Source organism: Alligator mississippiensis, chromosome 14 (genome assembly GCF_030867095.1).
Source record: "Alligator mississippiensis isolate rAllMis1 chromosome 14, rAllMis1, whole genome shotgun sequence".
NCBI lineage: Eukaryota > Metazoa > Chordata > Crocodylia > Alligatoridae > Alligator > Alligator mississippiensis.
The window spans coordinates 29,735,706-29,758,156 of NC_081837.1; the positions used below are offsets into that span (position 1 = coordinate 29,735,706).

The 22,451-nt window shown below is 44.1% G+C and overlaps 1 protein-coding gene across 1 annotated transcript; it reads left to right on the forward strand.

Annotated features, from left to right (window-relative positions):
• Nucleotides 1–654: 654 nt before the first annotated feature.
• TIMM17A (translocase of inner mitochondrial membrane 17A) lies at nucleotides 655–21,282 on the forward strand. Its single transcript, XM_006258787.4, has 6 exons — nucleotides 655–764; nucleotides 5,211–5,310; nucleotides 9,091–9,154; nucleotides 10,771–10,899; nucleotides 16,475–16,585; nucleotides 20,834–21,282. The coding sequence occupies exons 1-6, from the start codon at nucleotides 739–741 to the stop codon at nucleotides 20,902–20,904; spliced, it is 501 nt and encodes a 166-aa protein (XP_006258849.1). The 5' UTR covers nucleotides 655–738; the 3' UTR covers nucleotides 20,905–21,282.
• Nucleotides 21,283–22,451: the final 1,169 nt, after the last annotated feature.

Below are 22,451 nucleotides of genomic sequence, written 5' to 3' on the forward strand. Positions count from 1 at the left end.
GGGCTGCAGGTGGTCCCCGCTCGCTGCCATGGTGCCCCCCAGTCTCGGGAGGCACCAGTCGTTCATGATTAAAACTGACTTATTTACTCTTTATAGAGCTTGAGCACATTTCTGAAAGAATGTTCTAAGTCCTTTGCTCCCTGTACCGCTATTTCCTTTCAACATCACGACCGCTCAAGCTTTCAGCTATTTCTTAGTGCAACTCCCAGATCCCCCTACTATTAATAACTCCTTTAAAGAATCTCCCCCACAGTTAATAGGTGCCTCAGTTACAGGATCCTCAGGCACGCCACGTCACTTGGAATTAAAGCTGCTTCCCCCCAGTCCTTAGGTGTCTAGCACATCTACCTGTGTTCAGAGATAGTAAAAGAGGAGCTTGTAAATATTAAAGTTTGTTGTTAGATTCCGTTTGCAGCACGTGCACATCTACCTTCATTTAAGAAGTTAAGAGGATTAGATGAAATGACCACCCCGCCTCACAACACGGGTTTGTACCGCGTCCTAACTCCTTAGGGCAAAGACCATGAGCCCGCCGGCGCCTAGGCGCTGCGCGCGCCGCCTCTGCCAAGGGGGGCGGGGCTTCCGCGGGGCCCAACCCCTTCCGTTGAAGCGTCACTCGGACGAACGCCATTGGCTAGCGCCTGAGGCCGGGAGCCAATCCGGTGGCGCCAGGGTCCCCTGCGAACGTGCGGTGCGTCATGCGCCCCGTGAGCCGGTTCTGCCGCTACCGCGTGCGCCATGGAGGAGTACGTGCGCGATCCCTGGTGAGCAGGACCCAGCGGGCCGCGCCCAGCCCGGCTGAGGGAAGCCGGGCCCCGCGGGGCGGGGGGCGGCCTGGGCACGAGGCAGCGGGGAGGCCCTGGGCTGCCCCGGCGCCTCCGTCTGTCCCGCGCGCGGCGGAGGCCGAGCTGGACTCGCAGCCACGCACCGCCGGCGCCCGGCGCGCCTCCCGACGAGCCTCCCTGCCCAACATGGCCGCCGCCGGGCGCTTGGGGCCTTGACTGCCCTTGGACCCGCCGCGGCCGGGTGGAGGTGAAGGTTAAGGCTCAACACACTCGCCGGGCTCGGCCTCGCTGGCAGCTGTGCTCCGTCCTCCGGGAAACGCTCTCCCTGGTGCTCGGGTTTCTTAAAAACGCTGACGTTTCTTTGCGGGGCCGCATTTGGGACAGTCGCAGCCCCGGCGTGAAGTTTTGTGCTGCAGTGACTGACGTTTTCTTTCGTTCTCCTGTTTTAACAGGGTTGTATTGGGGAGGGAGGGGCATGGTAATGTCAGACAACTAAATTGGGCAGCGTTTCAGATTCTTGTTCAGGCAGAGACTTAGTAGTGGCCCGTATTGCGTGTGGGAAGGAACAGCAAATGGAAAAAGCCCTTCCAGAGATGGCTTATTAGTGGACCGTTGTTACTGGTCGGATCCCAGCGCTGCCCCTCGGGAAGCCGGCGGGAGTGATGGGCTGCAGGAGGTGCTGGCTGCAGCAGCAGGTCGGGCTCTGGTTGCTAAGCCTTCCTTCCCCCCCAGCCTGTCCTGACCCACCCAATCCCAAGGGAAGGGGTGTTGGAGCCAGGAGCCCACATGGAGGCAGAGCCGGCCCGGCCCAAGGACATGCAGCTCAGGCTGGGCTGGCTCCATGCCACCATGTGCAGCTCCTGGCACTACAGATGGGGGCTGCACGCCATGGGGCTGGGCTGGGCTGGCTGTGTTCCTCTGTTCTTCCAGAATTGCAGCCTTGGGAGCCGTGCGCCCTTGGGCCAGACTGGCCTTTTGCCTCCAGGTGCAGCTCCCTGCTGGAGTACCAGGAGCCCCATATGGAAGCACAGAGCCGGCTTGGCCCAATGGCACATGTCTCCCTGCAGTTCCCAGCACTCCAGCTGGGAGCTATGGGGAGCTGCACTTCACCAGGCTGGGCTGGCCCTGTGCTACCAGGTGTGGCTCCTGGTGCTCCAGCCAGGAGCTGCATGCCATTGGGCTGGGCTTGTTCTGTGCCTCCACATGCAGCTCCCCGCTGGAGTGCTGGGAGCCCTATGTCATGGCATGGAGCCAGCTCGGACTGATGGTGCACGGCTCCCTGCAGCTGCTAGCACTCCAGTAGGAAGCTGTGTGCCATCAGCCCGGGAGCTACACATCATTGGACGAGGCCAGGCCGGCTCTGTGCTGCCACATGCAACTCCCGGGACTCAGTTGGAGCTGTGCACTGCCCAGGGTGCCACCTGACACAGGCCATGAGTACCCTGAGGGCTAGGGCTGCCACTGCTGCTGGCACCATGGGGGAACGGGGGTATGTGACACACACCCCACACCACACCCCCACAAACCACCCAACCAAACCTCATGTATCCTCCCCCTCCACACATAATGTACTTTTTTAATAGAAAATATAAAATTTTATTCCACTTGCAAACATCGCTTTACCAGATATACATATAAACATAGATTCCCAAAATAAAATTATATATAAACTTCTCCATCTGTCTTGAATCACCCAGTTTCATAATCTATTTCCTCATGTTTATGACACACGAGCACTTATTTTCATGTTGACTTAACTTCAATTCTAAGTTTATACAACGACATAATACCTATGTCTCCTTTATGTATCTGCAAATTCTTTTCTTTCTTTTACCATTTCCGTACATTCTATCTATATGCATTTATTCGTCTATATTCATGTATGTCTACATATATACATATTTATATTTATTCAGCCTTGACTCGTCTTTCCATTTATTTTATTAAACCTCTCCCCTGAGGGGTTACATTCTTTGATTTCTTTCCCCCCCACACAATATACAAAGATAGGTTAGTACATCCCATCTTTCCCATTTCCAATGATTACTGTTTCTTCACCAGCCTTTAGATGTCTGGCAGACATCACCAAACAGGGCCTCAGACAGTTCACCCAGAATTCCTCTGTTGCCCCTCTCTCAGCCTGGCGCATGTGATTAGGGTGGCCGCACCGTACATGAGATGAAGCTGGATGAGGTTGCCCTATGTCTCATCTGCATATAAATTTTTCAGGACTCCTCATAAGAACACACAGTTCCAGACATGTGGAGGGCTTTTCGGCATGTCGGTCCTTTGCGGGTATCTAGAATACATGTACATCCTGAACAGTGCTGAGCTGTGGAATCACAGTGGTTTGACGTGCTGTTGACTCTGGTGGGGTCCAGTCCAATGAGCCTTTTGTAAATCATGAGCCTTTTTGGCTTTGGAATAATGTCATGTATAGTTTATGCTATATCCTGATAGGGGTACTACCATGATCACCAGGTTTTCTCAGAATGAAGCTTCTCTGTTGCATTCCAGGCAGGCTGACCTATGCAAGTTTCCCAAATGTGGGAAAATCAGCTGCACAGTTCTGTGGTAATGGGAGATTGTGATTGTATTTTCTCCTTGGTGTGTTCCTTTGGCCTTCTGGCTAGGAGAAGCATGACTAGGAGGTATCTGAACTTGTAACACCTTTGGAATTGGTGCCTGCATGTAGGATGCTTGCTATGTATTTGGGGAGTCTCCTAAGTTCCAGATTGATGGGTCCAGGAGGGAGGAGACTTGCCCAGTGGTACAGCCACACAGATTTGAACAATTGAGCTTGGCCCAGTCAATTCAAAACTAATTTAGCCTTAAGCCAGGGAAAAAAAAAGTTTATGTTAGGTATAGAAGTGCTGCTAAGTGTGTTTTATGAAGTACCAATGCTAAAACTTGCAGCAGTTTCAAAAAAAAAGGAAATTGCATCAATTCTGGATAAACTAAGTCTATTGGTAGTATATGCAAATTAGTATAGCTATGTTTATTTCAAAGTCATTTTTTTTTTCAAATTTACTCCATACTTGCCACTGGTCACCTTGGGAGGATCACCTGACCCTGTTATCTTTCCTGTTTGATGCAGGGTAGATAGACTCAATGATCTTCCAAGGTCCATTCCAGCCTTGCAAACTATGAATCTGTGCTGGCGGGGGGGGAGGGGGCATCTACATGTTCATTAAAGTGCAGTGCCTACTGCTCATTAAATTTAGTACTTGCAAAAGGAACTACTAAATAAATGAGCAGTAGGCTGCCCTACTATGCATTAGCACGATTGCACACTTTTTTCGTGGTGGTTAATGCTCAGTAGACTAATAGTACTGCGCATTAGCCTATTAGCATGGTTTTTGCTGTGACACTGTAATGCACAGTCAATCATTCTACAGCCATTAAGTGTCTAATGTAGATGTGCCCAGGGAGAGCAGAGTCTGACAGTAAGGAGTGGGTGGGAGGAGCTGTAGGGGGAGGGAGTGCAAATAAAGGGGCTGCCTTCTCCCTCCTTCCTCCCCCAATTTATTTCCCTGCTATAACAGTCGGAGAGGAACAAATTCAAGACAAACCTCCAATAATTCGATTGTTATCTAATTTTTAATTTATAAATCTAAATTTTAAAATGTTCCAGGTATGGAGTCTAATTATTGGAGGGCCATCTTATAACCAGAATTGAGTAAATGCAGTTCATAACTCTGAAGAAAGCTTAGATATGACACAGAGAAGTACAGTTATGTAAGTCACATTAATAAAAACTAAGACAATGGTTCTCAACCTACTTAGGCTCAAGGCACCACTCGGAAAATGCCAGCCCTTAGCTTTCTCTCATTTTTTGACTATGGAAAAATACTAAAGCAATTATTCTGCTGTAAAGAACTCGGACCACAGTGGGTCAGAATGTTTTTGACATGATGGATTCTCATTTGAAATCTCTGGGTTTTTGTGAATCATGTGTAGCTGAAATTGCATGGCACCCTGCAGTACCCTAAAAGGGATCTCATGTCACTGCAGGGATTTGCAGCACCCTTGTTGAGAATCACTGAACTAAGGGCTATCTGCATGGGGCAAGGAGCATCTGGGCAGATACTCCTATAGTTTTACATGTACTAGCTCTTGAAATGGAAGTGCTCTAGCCATGTTCATATGGCACTGCACTTCAGTTAATGAGCTCCTCTTCTCAGCACAGCTATTTTGGGTTTGCCAGACCAGTTATTACAGCATATATGTTAGCAGTCTTGGGGTTGCTCTCTTTCTCAAATAATATGGCATTCAGTGTACTGGTAATTGTTAAAAAGTTGAAGCTGGTAACAATTTGGGTACAACAAACTAGGAATGATTGTCTAATTTAAACCATTTTCATGTTCTTCAATGATAATTTCCATATTATAATTGTATGAAAAAATTTTATTTATTTTTCTTTAGTCCCTGGCGGATTGTAGATGACTGTGGTGGTGCCTTTACAATGGGAGCCATAGGTGGTGGCATCTTCCAAGCTATTAAAGGGTTCAGAAATTCTCCAGTGGTGAGTAAAATAATTTTTGTATGTAAACTCTCAGCAGCTTTGGCTCCTTTTTCATGCAGCAGTGAAATTTGGAAGGAGCTAGCAGGAATGGCATCTCTATATGCTTATCTTTACAGAGATTAGCCTCCAGTTGTGTTAAGGATAGGATTTAGTCCACTGAACAAAAAGGTTGCAGGCCAGGAAAATAAATCTGATGAACATCCCTGGTTCTGGGTGGTCCATCTGCAGGGCTTTGCCCTTTCTGTTCCTATCATCCTCAACAGTGTGGTCCTAATAGTGGCCCCCACCTTTTAAGGGGCATCTTTCAGGATGGGTTGAGTGGGAAAAGGATGCAGCAGGATGATAGTCTGCATACCTGTTATCTTTGTGCCTTTAGTTTCATTTGGCTGAACAAGGAAAGATATGCGTCCTTGACCCCAGACTTAGCTTGTCCCTTTCTGTTCTGGCTCACTTCCTTTCCCATTCTGTTTCCTCTCCCTTTATGTGAAAACTCAATGTCCTTTTGCATAGGGAGATGAAGGGAGGGTGTGAGAGGCTTGTGTCTGCAAGGAATGGAAGCAACCAGAATGAATCGGATATCTCATTTAGATTGTCAGTCCTAACTTTTTTGAGGGATGTTACTGGCTTACCAACCACTTTTGACCTCTGCTGCTATTAAATCTAATTAAAAAAGCCAATTTTTATTTAAATGATTATTTGTTTTTGTTGCATTTATACACTTCTGCATTTGTCTACATTTGGCTGATGAAAATCAGGGTTTTTTTTAAATCTTCAAGTTAATTGCTGTTGTGTTTGGACTACTAACGCTGCAGTGGATGTTTATTTGCATAAAATAAAGACTTGTTAGGAATTGAAAGAAAGCCATCTCTCTTGGGATTAAAGTTACCAAAATGGGCTCCTGCACAATCTAAGTTTGTTTTATCTTTAATGTAACATTATACTTTTAAACATCAGCATGAATGACTTTTCCAGTTTGCTTTGTAAATAAAATTATTCTTTTCCATGTTTGGCTTGATTCTACTTATACTGAGCCACCTGCATTGTATATGGCTAGTCCTGTTAAGTTAATAGAATGATGTATATGATTAAAAGTGTGCATATTCGTAAGTGTTTAATTAGGACTTTCTAGGAGTGCAGTGATAAAGATTTTTTGTGCCGATGCCCCATTATTAACAAGCCATATTGGCTGATGCTGATCTGATTGCCAGTACGTAGCCCGGAAGCTTAGAAAGCAGCATCTGGCTGTTAAGTCTGTTGGGGGTGTCGGGGGGAGGGTGGGCGGGATGGGCGTGGGCAGATCAAGGCCCCCATGGTGAGGGAAGGAGTGGGGCAGGGGCAGGCACTGCCCAGCTGGGGTGGGGTGGGGCATGGGACAGAGCCATGAGTGGCTCGTCCGGGGGTGTGCAGGGAGGGAGTGTGGCTCCAGCCACTGCACGCACACTCGGAAGAGGCATAGTTTCTAGGGTTGGAAGGGACCTGAACAGATCATCAAGTCCAACCCCCTGCCCTGGGCAGGAACGAGTGTTGGGATTATAATACCCCAGCCAGATATCTATCCAACCTCCTCTTGAAGACCCCCAAGGTAGGGGAGAGCACCACCTCCCTTGGGAGCCCATTCCAGAGCCTGGCAGCCCTAACTGTAAAGTAATGCCTCCTGATATCAAGCCTGAACCTGCTCTCAGTCAATTTGTGGCCATTATTCCTTGTTACCCCAGGTGGTGACCGGGGGAACAGAGCCCTCACCTATTTTCCACTGGTCCCCCCCGGTGAGTTTATAGATGGCCACCAGATCCCCTCTCAGTCTTCTCTTGTGGAGGCTGAATAGATTCAGGCTCTTTAGTCTATCTTCGTAGGGCCTGGTCTGCTGCCCCTTGACCATGCGAGTTGCCCCCCTCTGGCCCCTCTCAAGGTTAGTCACATCCCTCTTGAAGTGTGGCGCCCAGAACCGGACACAGATGCATCATGGGGGCCCGTGCCTCTGGGATCTGTGTGCGGGACAAGGGTGGGATGCCGCTGCAGACTGGGACTGGGGGCAATTCTGGGCTCTTCCCAGTGGGTGGGGGAGTGGGCTAGGAATCCATTCAGGGCAGGCAGTGCTGGAATGGGGGAGCTATGGGTTGGACTACAGCCACCCCAAAATTCACTGTAGGGCCCCCAAACCCACCCATCCCAGCACTACTGCCTGTGCTGAGCACAGCCCTGGCCCAACCCCACTCTGAGAAGAGCCTGGCACTGCCCCTGGCCCAAGCCTGAAGTGGCAGCCCACCTTTGCCCCATGCACAGATCTGGGGAGCACATGCTCCCCATGCCTCCCCTGGCAGGGGGGACAGTGTATGCCTGCTGCTGGAGTGGGCCTGGGTAGGAACACTGTCCCCCTGCCCCGCAGCAGAGAGCTCCTGGCCCCAGATCCCTGATCAGGGTCAGGAGGCTTAGAAAGAGCTGCAAGGGAGAGGCAGGTCCCAGCCCCCTGCCCTGACCTGCTAGTGGGGCAGCTAGCAGCAAGTCCCTGGCTGGGTGGGGATTCCCCACTCAGCCAGGGGCTCTCTGTAAGCTGCCCAACCAGTGGATAGGGTAGGGGGCTGAGTCCTGCTCCTCCCCTGCAGCTCTTTCCAAGCCCCAGTTCTCAATCGCCCAATCAGAGCACGGGGCTGGGACTGTCTGAAACTGGACAGTCCCCATCCACCTCCAGGCCGCATGTGCAGACTTTCCTGCCTGGCCCAAGGGTGGCCAGGACTGTCCCAAACAGGGGCAGGTCCCAGCCTGCTCCAGGCCAGGCAGGGAACTCTCTTGGTGCAGGGAGCTCCCAGCCCTAGCTCTGAGATTGTGGAGTGGGGGCTGGGGACAGGCTGGGGAGATTGTTCCCAGCTCCGTAATCAGTGAACTGGATCTGGGAACAAAGCAGTTGTGGAGTGGGGGCTGGGAGCTCCCTGCTGCTGGGGCAGGGGGACATTGTCCATACCTGGACTCCAGTGGCAGAGCCTGCATCAACAGCAGACAGCTCCCAGGGGCAGAGAGCAGTCTCCTACCCTCTGCTGCTTGGCTGTCCAGGAGCAGATTGCTCCAGGGCGACAGTCTGCATGTTCTTTACTGTGCAGTAATTACTCCTGAGTAAATTTGCTACTTGTATTTACAAGTAGCAAATTTACTCATGATTGGGTTAAATTAGACAATGACACAACACAGTAATTCGCTCTACTGCACAGTAAAGCGTCTCGTGTAGACGTGCCCCCTATGTATTAACTTAGTGAAGTAATTAGAATCATTCAGAAAAAAGAAATAGATCAATTAAAAATAAGTATGACCTGTTATAGAAGTGTCTTGTTAAAAAAGTGATACAGCAATTAAACTATTACATCACAGAAAATTGTCTACTACAGTCATGTAACTGGGTTCTGTAGTTTACACGTGCTAAGAAGGACATACTAAATACTTAATGATAGAGTAAAAATTACTACCTTATCAGTATATACCAAATAGTCTGGAATGGCTATATTCAATGAATTATCAAACTGGTTTATAATAAAAAATACTTAGTGGGTGTGTCTACACGTTCATAAATGCACAGTAACTACTGATCATTAAATTTAGTCCTTGTATAATACAATACCGTGCACGGTATTGTATTAGCACTGTGCTGTTAGGCTACTGTGCAGTTAGCGTCTCATGTAGTTGTGCCCAGTGATAATCATAAGTGTTTAAGAATTTTCAGCTGAATTGTCTATAAAGTTTAAGGATGGAAAACTTGAACTTCATTCTGACAATCAGTTTGGTTTATTGTAGGGTGTAAACCACCGGCTGCGGGGAAGCTTGACAGCTATTAAAACCAGAGCGCCTCAACTGGGAGGTAATTACAGCTTTGTACACTTGTTATTTGTAAGTCTATTTTTCACTTTTAAAAAGGAAGCTTCACAGGAACTAAATAGCTCAAAGGCTTTGAGTGAGGTTCAAAAACTTTATAACAACAAGTGTTACGATCTGAAGAGTATTTTGTGAAAGGAGTTGATGGCTTTAGTCTAGTTTGATTTTTTTGAGGCAGAGGAGTTAGTATCTGCTATAAAATCTGCCACCCATAGTTTGGTATTTTGATGATGATCTTAGTCCAAGTTTTAGTCAAAACACAGCTTCAACAACCTGCCATGCTTAAGAATGATTCTGAAGTTGACTACACATGAAGTGATGTCCCTTACTTCATTAATTCTATTCTAAAAGTTGACTGAGTGGTTTGGGTGACTATTTTGAAAAGGAAAAAAAAAAAGAAGAGATGGTGACTAGACACTGCAAGAAAATGCATTAAGTGCAGCAGGAGTGTATTTGGTAGCTGTGTTGGTCTGAGACAACATGGCTACCAAGTACATTCCTGAAACATGGAAGATGCTGAACTTTAGCCGATTTTTGGATTTTAAAATTAATTGCAGAACAGCAAGAAAGATTTATTTTTTATCTCCCTGCCTGCCTATCTGACACCTCCAGATAAGGAATTCTACCTGATCTAGACATCAAAGAGCTACTCAGCACAGTTCACAAAGAGACTCTCACAGACCCAGAGGGACAGCCTTCCATTTTCAGCTCCCTCTGTGCAAAAATGAAGATTATTTCCTACCTATGGAGACTTTTTTTACCATCTTGTACCATCTATACTTTTCCCAGAGCCTGACAAAGGAACTTTGATCCCGAAAGCTTGCAGAAAAGGACAGTTTTCTTGCGATTTCCCAGTTGGTCTAATAAAAGGTATCATTTTGAAACCAAGAGTTCTAGTTTTTTGTATGCCTTAAGTGCAGCAGGACTCCTTGAAGAGCAGAGAAATTATTGTTGCCTCCTGAAGAAGCACATGCTGTTGCTGCTTCATTATACCTACATTAAAATTGAGGACTTCAGTCTCCATGTTTTTTTATTTTTAGTGTTAAGCTTTCACAGGGATAGAAGCACTCTGAGGGCTGCATTTATTCTGCCTAGTACCGGTTTCTGAAAATAAATACTTCTCACCAAGTTAATAAACTACACTTTCATTAGGTTGGAATTTATGTTTGCTTTTTGTAGGGGTTGTTGTTGTTAATGGTAATACTACTACTACTACTAATATTTGATGTGTTAGCGTTCTGGCAACCTTATCACTTGCATTTTGCTAGTATGGGTGGACTATACAGACCAATCATAATACTATGGACAGGTGCTAAATGTATTTTGGAAATGTCACAAGCAAGACTGGGCTAAGATTCCTTTAGATCATTGTCTTAATGATGGTTGCATTAATAGATGTAAAGCCTTGTTGTTTACTGTAAGCTTTCTGTAAAGTTACTCTGATCAATAAACTTTAGTGTACAAAAATATACTTTAGTGGGCAAAAATACTGGTAGGCCTCTTATTATAAACTACAACACATGTTTGTAATATGGCTGTACTATAATCTGGTGCGTGTTAGTAATGTATCTAAAAGTTTTTGTTTTTTTGTTTTTCAAATAGGGAGCTTTGCAGTCTGGGGTGGTCTCTTCTCCATGATTGACTGCAGTATGGTGCAGGTGAGGGGTAAAGAAGATCCATGGAACTCTATCACAAGTGGTGCCTTAACTGGAGCCATATTAGCTTCAAGAAGTAAGAAACCACATTCTGGGGTTATTGACCATCTTTTAACGTTTATATACACGTTTATTAAACTGACAGCATCACTGACATGATTGGACTTGGGAAGGATTTTATTTTTTATAATTTTTGTTTCCTGTGTGCTTAAAGTAACAGATCTTTCCAATTTTTATTTTAGGAATGTTACTGTTTTTATAATTATCTTGACATGTCCAGTGTGGCATCCGACATATATTTGAATGGTTAAACAATTTCTAATATGATAGATTAGAGTTTACTTTAAAACTACAATACAGCATTTTGGCCTGGATTCAGGAAATAGTGACGTTATTGGGACTTCTGTAACTATTCTCCTCAATGGGGCCTCACATGGAATTTTCAAGTAAAGCAGTTGGACTTCTCAGTAATGTTCTGCTGAGCATATGTACTTGAGTAGTACGGTATAATTGAGAAGTTGCTTAGGGACACTATGGAAATGCTAATTTGATTTGTTTGATTAAACATAGATAGTTTTATACTTGTTAAAAGTCAGTTTATTTTTAATATCCTAAATGCCACTAAATATTAGACTGTTTCAGAATGGTTTAAATGTCTGTGTGCTGGATAATTGAGTTAAATGTGTCCACAAATGATAATTAGGACTTTCACCTATTGTTAGCTGCAGTACAGAGCCTAGAGACTGAACAATGCTGCTTCGTCATTATTGAAGACTTTTTTGTGAATCTTTTATCAAGTCCATTAGGCTTTTTTCAGCAAGCTTTGAAGCACATACTTAAATGCTTTGTTGAATGGGGGTAGATTTAAGCATATGCTGGAGTTTTTGCTGAATGGAGGTCCTAAAAGGGAATAAATGGCTGTGATCAGATAGTCTCAGTAATATGAAGAATTACTGGTTAGTGGTAAGGAGGAAGACTTAAGGGTTTATTATTCATACGAACACAAAAAGTGCCATACTGGGTCAGACTAGCCTGGTATCCTGCCTCCGATGGTGGCAGAAGTGGATGCTATACAGGGAGAGCACTGAATTGGGCATCCCTAGAATGATCTATCCCTTATTCAGTACCCTCTCTGGCACCCACAATTATTGGTTTAGAAATGCCAAAGGAAACATCTCCGACCATTCTGATCAATAGCCATTAATCGATCTATCATCCAGGAATTTATTCAGCCCCTTTTTTAACCTGGCTATGTTATCTTTCTCCACCACCTCCTGTGGCAGTGAATTTACAAGTTAACTACACAATGCATAAAAAGTTCTTTCTCTTGTTAGTTTTAAACCTGTTACTTACTTATTTCAGTGGGTGCCCCCTAGTTCTAGTATTCTGGGACTTGGTGAAGGATAGTTCCCTGTTTCCTTGGCCCACATCCTTCATGATTCTATCATATACCCCCCTCAGCCTTCTCCTTTCCAAACTAAAGTCTTAGCCTTTTTAGTCTCTCCTGGTCTCATAACTACTTATTTTGACTGCCCTTTTCTGTACCTTTTCTAATTCTACCACATCCTTTTTTGAGATGTGGGGACCAGAACTGCAGAGTTTTCAAGATGAGGTACACCATGGACTTATATAATGGCATGTTGATATTCTCCTTTTTATTTTCTATTCCATTCTTGATGCTGCCCAACATTTTATTGACTTTGCTGCTGCTGCTGCTGTGGTGACCTGGCGTTTTTAGAGAATTGTCAACAGTGACTCCAAGCTATCTTTCCTGAGTCATAAATAACAGCTAATTCAGAACCCAGCATAGTTTGTATAGCTGAGGTTATTTTTCGCCAGGTATATTACCCTGCATGTGTCGACACTGATGTTTATCTGCCATTTTTTGCCTGGTCACTGAATTTAATGAGATTTTTGCAGGTCCTCTCCATCAGTGTAGGATCAGTCTACCCAGAATAATTTGGTGTCATCTGCAAACATAGAGTTCACTATGCACCTCCAAAATGTTGAACAAAATAGTGCCCGGCACAGATAAACCTTTGGTGATGGATCTTGTTTGAATGTCTTTTGAAAGTCCAAATATATTATCAGCTGGGTTCCCTTTGTCCACGTGCTTATTAACATTCAAACTTAGCAGATTTGTGAGGCAGGATTTCTCTTTACAAAACCATGTAGATCGTTTGCCCATGTGGCTTCTGATTTTACTCTTTATTATAGATTCTATTATCAACTTATCAGGGATGGAAATGAAACTCAATGGTCTGTAGTCCCCAGGATTGCCTCTGGCACCCTTTTCAAAGATGGCTGTTATGTTGGCAATCTGCCAGTCCTTCGGTACAGAGGCTTGTAACCATAGATTATGTTGAATGCTATCTGGTCCTATTGTCTTACTAGTATTTAGTTTACCAGTGGGCATGCCTACATGAGACACTTACTGCACAATAGCTTGATAACACTGTGCAGTAGCATGCCAGTCAAAAACCGTGCTAATATGCTCTTGCGCAGTGTTCTTAGGCTGCTGAGCAGTAAGCATCAAAAAAAAAAGTGTGCCAACGCTACTGTGCCATAGCATTAATAAACGTGTAGATGCACCAAGTTTGTCTCTCTTGTCACTTCAGTGTGGTCCAACTCTTCTGACCCATCTACTCAAAAGGATTGATCTGGCACCGGGCATGAGAATTTTCCCGGTATCTTCTGCGGTAAAAACCGATGCAAAGAATTTGTTTAACTTCTCTGCTCTGACATTATCATCCCTGGATGCATCTTTCACATCATCATCTAATGGTCCCATCGATTCACTAGCTGGCTTCCTAGTTCTGCTATATTTATTATTAACTTTAGCATCTTTTGCTAGATGCTAAAAGAGAATTTGAAGAGCCTGCCTCATTTTGCTTTTTCACTTGACCAGAATTTGTGATTCTTCCCATTTTCCTCATTTGGGCACACCTTCCTTTTTTTATTTTTTGAAAGATGCTTTTTTGCCTTGAATAGCCACCTTTACTCTGCTTTTAAAAAATGTAGGGGTTTTACTGGTCTTTTTGGTACCCTTTTTGGTTTATGGTTTATATTTTTCCTGAGATTCTAATATGATATTTTTAAACAGTTTCCAAACTGCCCACAGGCTTTTTACATTTTTGACTGTTTCACTGAACTTCTTTCTAACTTCCCTCCTCATTTATGTAATTTCCCTTCCTAAAGTTGTATATTGGCATGGTGGACTTCTTTGGCTTACTCCTTCCTGCCAGAACGTTAAATGAAATTGTTATAGTTGCTATTACAAATGACTCGCCAACATGTACCACTTGATCCAGGTCCTGCATGTTACTCAGGATTAGGTCTAGAATTGGTTCTCCTCTTGTGGGTGCCAAAATGGCTTGTTCTATAAAACAGTCATTTATCACATCCAGAAATTTTATTTCCACATCTCACCCTGATGAGGTAATTGTGAGGATGGCTGAAGTCCCCTTTTGTTATTGTTTCATTTTAGCAGCTTCTGTAATCTCTCTGAGTATTTCCTAATCATCGTCACGTTCCTGATCAGGTAGGCAGTAGTACAAGCCTAATACTATAATCTTTTCATTCAATTATGGAATTTCTACCCACAGGGATTCTGTGGTTTTCCTTTCAGGTAAGATTTTTATACTAGTCCTATCTATACTATCCTTAATGTGGAGTGCCACTTCTCCACTTGTACATTCTACTCTGTCACTTCTGTATAGTTTTTAACCTGTTAGAACAGTATCCCATTGACTATTGTCCTTCCACCAAGTCTCTGAGATGCCTATTATGTCAAAGTCACCATTTAATACCAGACATTCTAGTTCACCCCTCTTATATTTTAGGCTTCTGGCTTTTCTGGCTTACAGAAGCACTTATCAATTTTGCTCTTGCCTGTTACCACTTGTGCTGTTTGTTTGGAACTCTGGATGTTCTGAGTCATCCTCACTGGATGCATTTACGTGTATGATTAATGCACACAAAGGTAAGCCCTGGAGTGTTTTGCTCCCAGGTGGCACACTGTTCGAATATGCACCTGGGAGCAAAATCCCTGGAGCATATTGCTCTGGAGTTTGTTCATGTGCAGCACATGGAGCCTGGTCAGAACAGCGTGGGCTGACAGGGGACCTGGGGAGTCAGGTTGCCAGCCAAGGGCTGCTGTAACAGGCCTCCATGTGCTGTGGAGGGACTGGATGAGGCACAAGGATGCTTCATCCCAGGGCTAGCTGGCAGGCAACCCTCGCCTGAAGCACCCTCATGCCTCAGCCTACTGCTCTGTAGTATGTGAGCCCCATCAGAGCAGCCCTGGGCTGGCTGCTTCACTGAGGCTTCATGTGCTGTGGAGCAGCTGACTGAGGCATAAGGGTGCTTCAGCATGGGAGCTGTCTGTCGGCTAGCCCCATGCTGAAGCATCCTCATGCCTCAGCTGGCCCCCCTGGTCCCCCTGACCTGGGTTCCCTGCCAGCCCAGGGCTGTTCCAACCAGGCTCCATGTGCTGCAGAGGGGCTGGATGAAGCATGAGGGTCCTTCAGCATGGGGGCTGTTGTTGCCTCAGCCAGCCCCTCTGCAGCACATGGAGCCCAGTTGGAGCAATCCTGGGGTGGCAGGCTGACCCCCTGGGTCCCCTGCCAGCTCAGGGCTGCTTCAGCTGGACTCCATGTGCTGTGGAGGGGCTGGCTGGGGCTTAGGGTGCATCAGTGCAGGGGCTGCCTGCTGGCTAGCCATGGACTGAAGCATGCTTGTGACCCAGCCAGCCCCATCACCTTCCACGTGTGCTGCAGTGCATGAAACAACGCCACAGAGTAGTACTTGCATTTAGCTGGACTACCTTGCAGCAGCATTTATTAGTCTACTGCAGCCTAGTAAGGCCACATGTGTAAATGGTGATGTTTTACTACAAAGGTAATTAAACAGCTCTAGAGTAAATATCTTGTGTAGACGTGCCCACTATTATCTACAGTTCTACTTCTTACGCCCTTACTATCCTCTTCAAGACTATACAGAATCTGAATGATATCCCCCTTTGGAGTTGTCAGCGTGACCTGTGTGCCATTCCACACTTGTTGGCTTTCCTCCACTTTTTAGCTTAAACACCACACTGCAACATTTTTAATTTTTAGTGCCAGGAGTCTAGTTTTGTTTTGGTTCAGTTAGGACCTGTCTTTTCTGTAGAGATTCCTCCTGTCCCAAAAAAATTCCCCAGTTCTTGATAAATTTAAACCTCTTCTGCCTGCCACCATCATCTTATCCATGCATTGAGACTCTGAAGCTCTGCTTGTCTTTCTAGCCCTGTGTGTGAAACAGGAAGCATTTCAGAGAATACTACAGTGGAAGTCCTGGACTTTAAATTCAGGCTGCTAGGCAGGGGTTTAATCTCAGAAAGTACTTTAAATGTTACTGATGGAAGATGCCAGAGAAAAGCAAAGTAAAATGACTATGCTCATAATACCAGTTCTGCTTTGTTGTATTAGGGCAAGGCTTGTGTGGTAATTGTAACTTTTTGTGATATTAATGAATGCTTAGTGGCTGAGATCTGTCTCTACATAGTCTGAACACTGAAGAGGTGGTAATTCTATGCAAAATGGATAATCTGCCAGACTTGAACAAAAGAGGTTTTGAAAGGCAACCTGTTTTGTATTCTGACATTTTTGTAGATGGACCAGTTGCCATGGTTGGGTCTGCTGCAATGGGAGGAATTCTTCTAGCTTTAATTGAAGGAGCTGGTATCCTATTGACAAGATTTGCATCCACACAATTTCCAAATGGTAAGGATTCCACACTTCAGATTTGAGTGTTACAAAGTATTTACAACATTTTTGAAAATGCCAGCACTTAAGGATGACAATTTATAGGGAATAGAAAGCCAGATACCTCTCTTTGAAATATCAGGAAATGCCAGATCATTTTCTAGGATGTCTTTGAAGTTCTAGTCCTCTTCGTTTTATATCTGTCATCCATTCAAGTGTGTATAGTTCAGTTATTGTAATTAGAAATGCTATAGGAGTACATTTGACTGCTCTCATACCCTTTTCCTACATTTTATATCTTTGTTTTTTCTTTTTCCACGTTATTTCATACATTTAGGTCTGCAGAACAGATTTCCCAGAATAGAAAAATCATGTCACAAATGGTGTTTTGCCTCTCTCCTCTGATGCCATTGGCTAATTTCACCAAGTCTCAAACAATGCAGATGAAGTTGGTAGATATTAAAATGATACAGAACAAATGCCATATTGGGTAATATAGCTCACATACAAACCATTTCTGTATCTTGTAAGAAGAGTGTAACATGGTAGCTGTTACAGGCTTTTTGCATAACTGGTAAACATCAATTTGATTCTTGAAAGCGAAAATTGACTCAGCAATTTTAGTTCTTACTACTGTACTGCTTTTGGTGCTATTATTTTGCCTGTGTTTGAGTGAGTTCACACTCTGCCAGCTGCTGGGAGAAGTTGCTGTGTGGCAAAAAGCCAGCTGACAAACGGAATTGCTAAAGTGGGAGCAGCTCAGAGGCCAGAATTAAAAGCTATTTCCAAATTCTGTAGTTTGGGTGGGAGGTGGAGAGTCTCCATTATGCTCAGGAAAGAGCTGACAGGGTTAGATGCGTTTTTCTTCTGTTGACATGCATCGGGGACTTTAACATCGGGAGTGTAAAGGCACAATGGTAAAGTGCTGCATTTTAAGTAGGACCCAGATCAACTCTGGGAATCCTAAGGGGGGAGAAGGGGCTAAGGCAGTGCTTCCCAACCTTTTCCTCAGCATGACCCCATTTAAACATTGGAAATGTTTTGTGACCACAAAATGATACAGACAAGATCAACACCCCTCCCTACCCCTCACAACAAGCCAGAGCAGAGCCTGTGGGTAGGGGATAGGGAGAAGCAGCTCAGGGCTTCCTCCCCTGCAGCCTTCCCCCTGGGGCCTCCGAGGCCCACTGGGTGGGAGGGCAGCAGGGCAGGGAGCCCTGAGACTGCAGTGGGCAGCCTGTACCCCACACAAATCTGGGGGGCATACCCCCCCATGCCTCCCTCCCTTGGGAGTGTGCATGCGTAGCCTTCCCCCTACTCCTTTTGGAGCAGCTGCCCGTGGCTCCATCCTGCTGTCCCAGCCCTTCCCCTACTTCTTCCCTCTCACACTGTGGGGCCTCAATCTGACCCTGCCCCCCCATAAACTTGCCTGGAGGTAGCTGTAGGAGCTGCTCTCCATGCTGCCAGGCTGCCATATGCATGTGTGCACGCAGACATGCATGTGGCACCTCCTTCTAGATCATCCCTCTTCCCAGGCAGCCCCTTGCAGGCTGGAACTCTGCCAGCCTGCAAGGAGAACCCACCATTTCCTGCTTTTTTTCTGTGATTTTCATCATGGTCAGTCAACACTGTTGAGTGTCTTTGCAAACCCATTTTTTATCATTGCAAGCCCAAATCGGGTTGTGACTCCAAGGTTGGGACCTGCTGACCTAAGCTGTTTGTTCCAGGAGTCAGTGCTGACGTGCATGGTTTTACTAGGTCAGATATCCCAATTTAGTTTTCCTGCCAGCAGCCCAGAAAGGAGTTGTACTTCTTTGGTGGTAAAAAATGTAAATGTTTAGTTAACAAGAAGCCATGTACACTTCCAAGAACATAAAGACTTAAGAGTCAGAATGCAAGTGCGACTGAGCAGTGGTTTTCTTTTTCTGTTCTGTCACTTCAGACATTTAAGCTTTGGCCTGACACAGGCAGCAGTTTGTTCTGAAGTCTAAAGACCATCTTTCATACTAAGCAGATGTAGAAATAACCATTTTAGGTTAAGTTTTGGGAATAGCATGTGATGGTCCCTAATCTCGGTTTCAGTGATTTATAGAAAACCAGATTGCATGCCAAAATTTAATAATGTATGATTGCATGCCAACATTTATCCGATTGCATTTCAACATTAAGTAATATATGAAGATTCCTACTTTATGCCTGATGCACACCTATGATGTATTTGGCCTGTATTTTTGTATTTGCATCACTTTTCAGAGGAAGAATAATCTGTTTGTTTGTTTTAAAACGAGGTACTAGTAATCAAGGAACATTGCCTTCATTAACATTTCCTCTTGACATTATCTCTGTCTGCCTCATCTGTAAATGAGGATAATTTTTATAATATTGCAAGGCCAATTAACTATATATACAGAAAGGACCTTACGGTTTTGTAACTATGCTAGTTAGAGACCGCCCCCTTTTTAATGCAGGTCTGAGATGCTGGTTCACCATATCTGTAACCAACTTGCATGGAATAGCTGCTCTAAACTTGGTTTGGATCTGTGGAAAACATGCTTAATATCTGGCTGCTGTCCTTGGAAGCTAACCATGCACTGGCCTTACCTGCGGCTCAGGATAACTCGTGGTTGTAACACTGTTCTGCTGTGTAAATGGAATTTTTCATCTGTGCTTTTTACTGTTTAGGTGGGTTTCCTAATTATCTTTTCCTAATTCTTTTCCTAGCAGTAGGAAATCCTATACTGCCACAGGGTAGGGCAGTGATTCTCAATCTTTTTAGACAAAAGGGAACCCTTGTTAGATTTGGGGTATCCCTCTGAAAATACCAGCTCTTAGCTTTCACTTTTTTTTCTTTTTTGACTATAGTAAAATAATAGAGCAATTCTTCTGTTGCAAAGACTTCAGAGTACAATGGGTCAGAATATTTTTGACACTATGGATTCTTATTTGAAATATCTGGGTTTATCTTGTGAATCATGTGTAGGTGGTTGTACACTAAACAGTGCTGATATTGTGCAGCACCTGTAAAATGATCTTGTAGCACTCTGGCTGAGAATCAGTTATCTAAGTGTATGTCTACATGGGACAAGGCAGCAGCCACATGGGGCAGAGTACCACTGACAGTATTCTTTGTGCATGTTATTTGAATTCTGTATTGTCTAATGATGCAGTATGAGATCAAGTGCACAGACCTCCCCAGAATGCACTGAGACTAAGAGATAGCACGATTGCTGTGACCAGAGAGATGGCTGATATAGAGTTGTGTTGTGTCCATACAGCTTTTTCCTTTAACAAAAAAAAAAGTGTGTTCTTATACAAATGCTGTTTTACCTACTGTGTAGCATGGATCTAAATAACACATCTAGGTAAAAATAAAAATGTTTTTGTTAGCTTATTTTCTTAGCATTCCTGGAACATGAAGTAAGCCAGTACCTGATGGACCCATTATTTCAGTCCTATTCAATGACATTCTTCATTTATTTAATTGCAATAGCTCTTCCTTTTTGACAAAGAAATGTGCTTCTAAATCCAGTGTAAGGTACCCACGAAGGAGTGTTCTGTATGTTGCAACTTGTGAAGCAGGTGACTCATTTAAAAAAAATGCATCTGGAGAGAGTGGAGTCTCGGAGGTCAGGACTTGAGGCTCCTTTAGTTGTTCCACTCCACTGGTTTGCTCTGGAATTGGGCAAGTCACTTTATGTAAAACTTACATGAGTGCCAAAATTGTATTGAAAGATTTAGACCCTGTTTGCATTACAGACTGCGTTATATAGCTGTGCAGGCAGTGGAGATGTGGCAAACAAAGTTATTCTGCCGAGATATAGTATAGTTATAGCATCTTCCTCACTTAGGTTTTGCTAAACCTTTGTTTGTCAACATAGCTGTGTTCGCACCCTCAGTTTTGGCAGTGTAGTTATCTTGGCTTGAGCATGTGATCTTTTCACATCCCAGGTCAGTAGAACTCTGATGTAGACTAGACCTCGGGCTCCAAGTCACTTATGTGACTGGAAATTTTACCTTTCACTTTTCCGTGTCTCTGTTCCCCCATTTGTAAAATAGGGATGAAACCATTCATTGCAGGAAGGGTTATTTTATTTATTGAGGTGGAAAACTTTTGAGCTTCCTTGAATGACAAACTGTAAATACAAAGCCTTTATTTTTAGCATTGCTAATCCAGAAAGGATTTCTATAAACAGATCACAAGTTTGTAGGACACTGAGGTATTAAAGGTCTCTTTTAAATGTATTAATTATTTTCTCTTATTTACAGGCCCTCAGTTTTCAGATGATGCTTCCCAATTATCACCTTCCCCATTTGGTGACTACAGGCAATATCAGTGATTACCATTACTCTGTTTCATGTTATACACTCGAGCTATAATTATAAATACTGGAAGATCAAGATACAATTTAACACCTTCAATTGGAAATATGTGGCAGATCTCTTTGTACAAACCATGGCAAGAGGACACTTGGCACTTTTTCACTGTAAAGATGAACAGAGAAGCTTTAGAAGATCATAAATGTATTTATTCATATAAGTTCATTGTTATAATGCTGATACATTGGTGATACGAGACATCAAGGTTTAAGACAAGAACCAAGCCGAATACTATAATGCTTTGGATAAGGAACTAGATGAATTTAGCTGTGGTCTTTTCTGAAATGTGGTATTAACCATTACTGTAGTCATCAACAATAAAAACATCTGACATTTAACCTCTGTACTCAGTGTGTATCACATGCAGGTCACAGTACTGAGCATTTCAGTTTAAGACAACTCATTCATTTACCTGTGTTGTAATTAGTACTCCAGAGGTCAGTACTGTTGGAAGAATATTGTATGAGCCAAGGAAGTTTATTTTTCTACAATATATTTTCCATTCTTGTCCTTTGTTCCACGTGTTTGTATCTCCGTACTCTCCAGTGGTAAGTAAAATACCTTTGTTATAGATCTACGTGATGTAGCATGCCTTGATTTTTGGCTCAGTCTTTGTGGGGGTGTAACTTCTAGTGCAAGGCTCTGGGCTTCCACATTCTACCAAAGGCAGTCCTATGGTTCTGCTGTTCCAAGTCTGTGGTCTTGGCTGCAGTACCACTTTTTCCTAGTGTTTCGTTCATTTGGTTTAAAATAAATTACTATCTGTTAGAGACTTATTTTCTTGAGTGATACAGTTTGCAGAAGATTGCAGGAACCCAGGACAACTTTTCAGAGCAACACAGCTTTTATTAATCAACTGCAATACAGTATATGGGTCTTCAGGTTTGACTGGAAAAGCTTAGTCTAGGTGCATCTGTGTGCTGGCAGCACAACCTGCATGTCTTGCCCTAGCTTCTAGAATTCATTTGCCTGAGTACCCTAGGAAGCATCACAATCCATCCAACACCACCATTCTTTTGTTTCAAACTCCAGCTGTGCAGCTTGACTCTTGTCCTATGTTGACAATTAATATTCCTCCTAGTGTTGTGCAGCCTCAGTGACTTCTGTTCATTGGTGTCATTACTATTTGTCCAAGAAAATAAAGTAAGCCCTTCACATCCAGTGAGTAACCATATAAAGGAGTGCAAAAATAGTCAAGTATTCCAGTAGGCGTGATTTGGTGAAAACATTCAAAGTAGTTTTAAGGACGGGAGTGTAAGTTCATGAATGAGAGTCAATATTGCATTGTCTGCAGTCGGATTTGATAACCTCCTAGTCTCCTGTCCTATGTTTCCTTAAAAACGCAGACATTTTATCTCCACAAAGTTGCTTACAACAGTGTCTATTCCAGAATCCTTTCTGTTGGGCTACTGTGCCTTGATTCCTCACCATGTGACTGTTAGCTTAGGGACTGGTATGTAATTTTCAAAATGCTGTGGAAGAAAAGCACTGTTTATCAAAGTGTGGG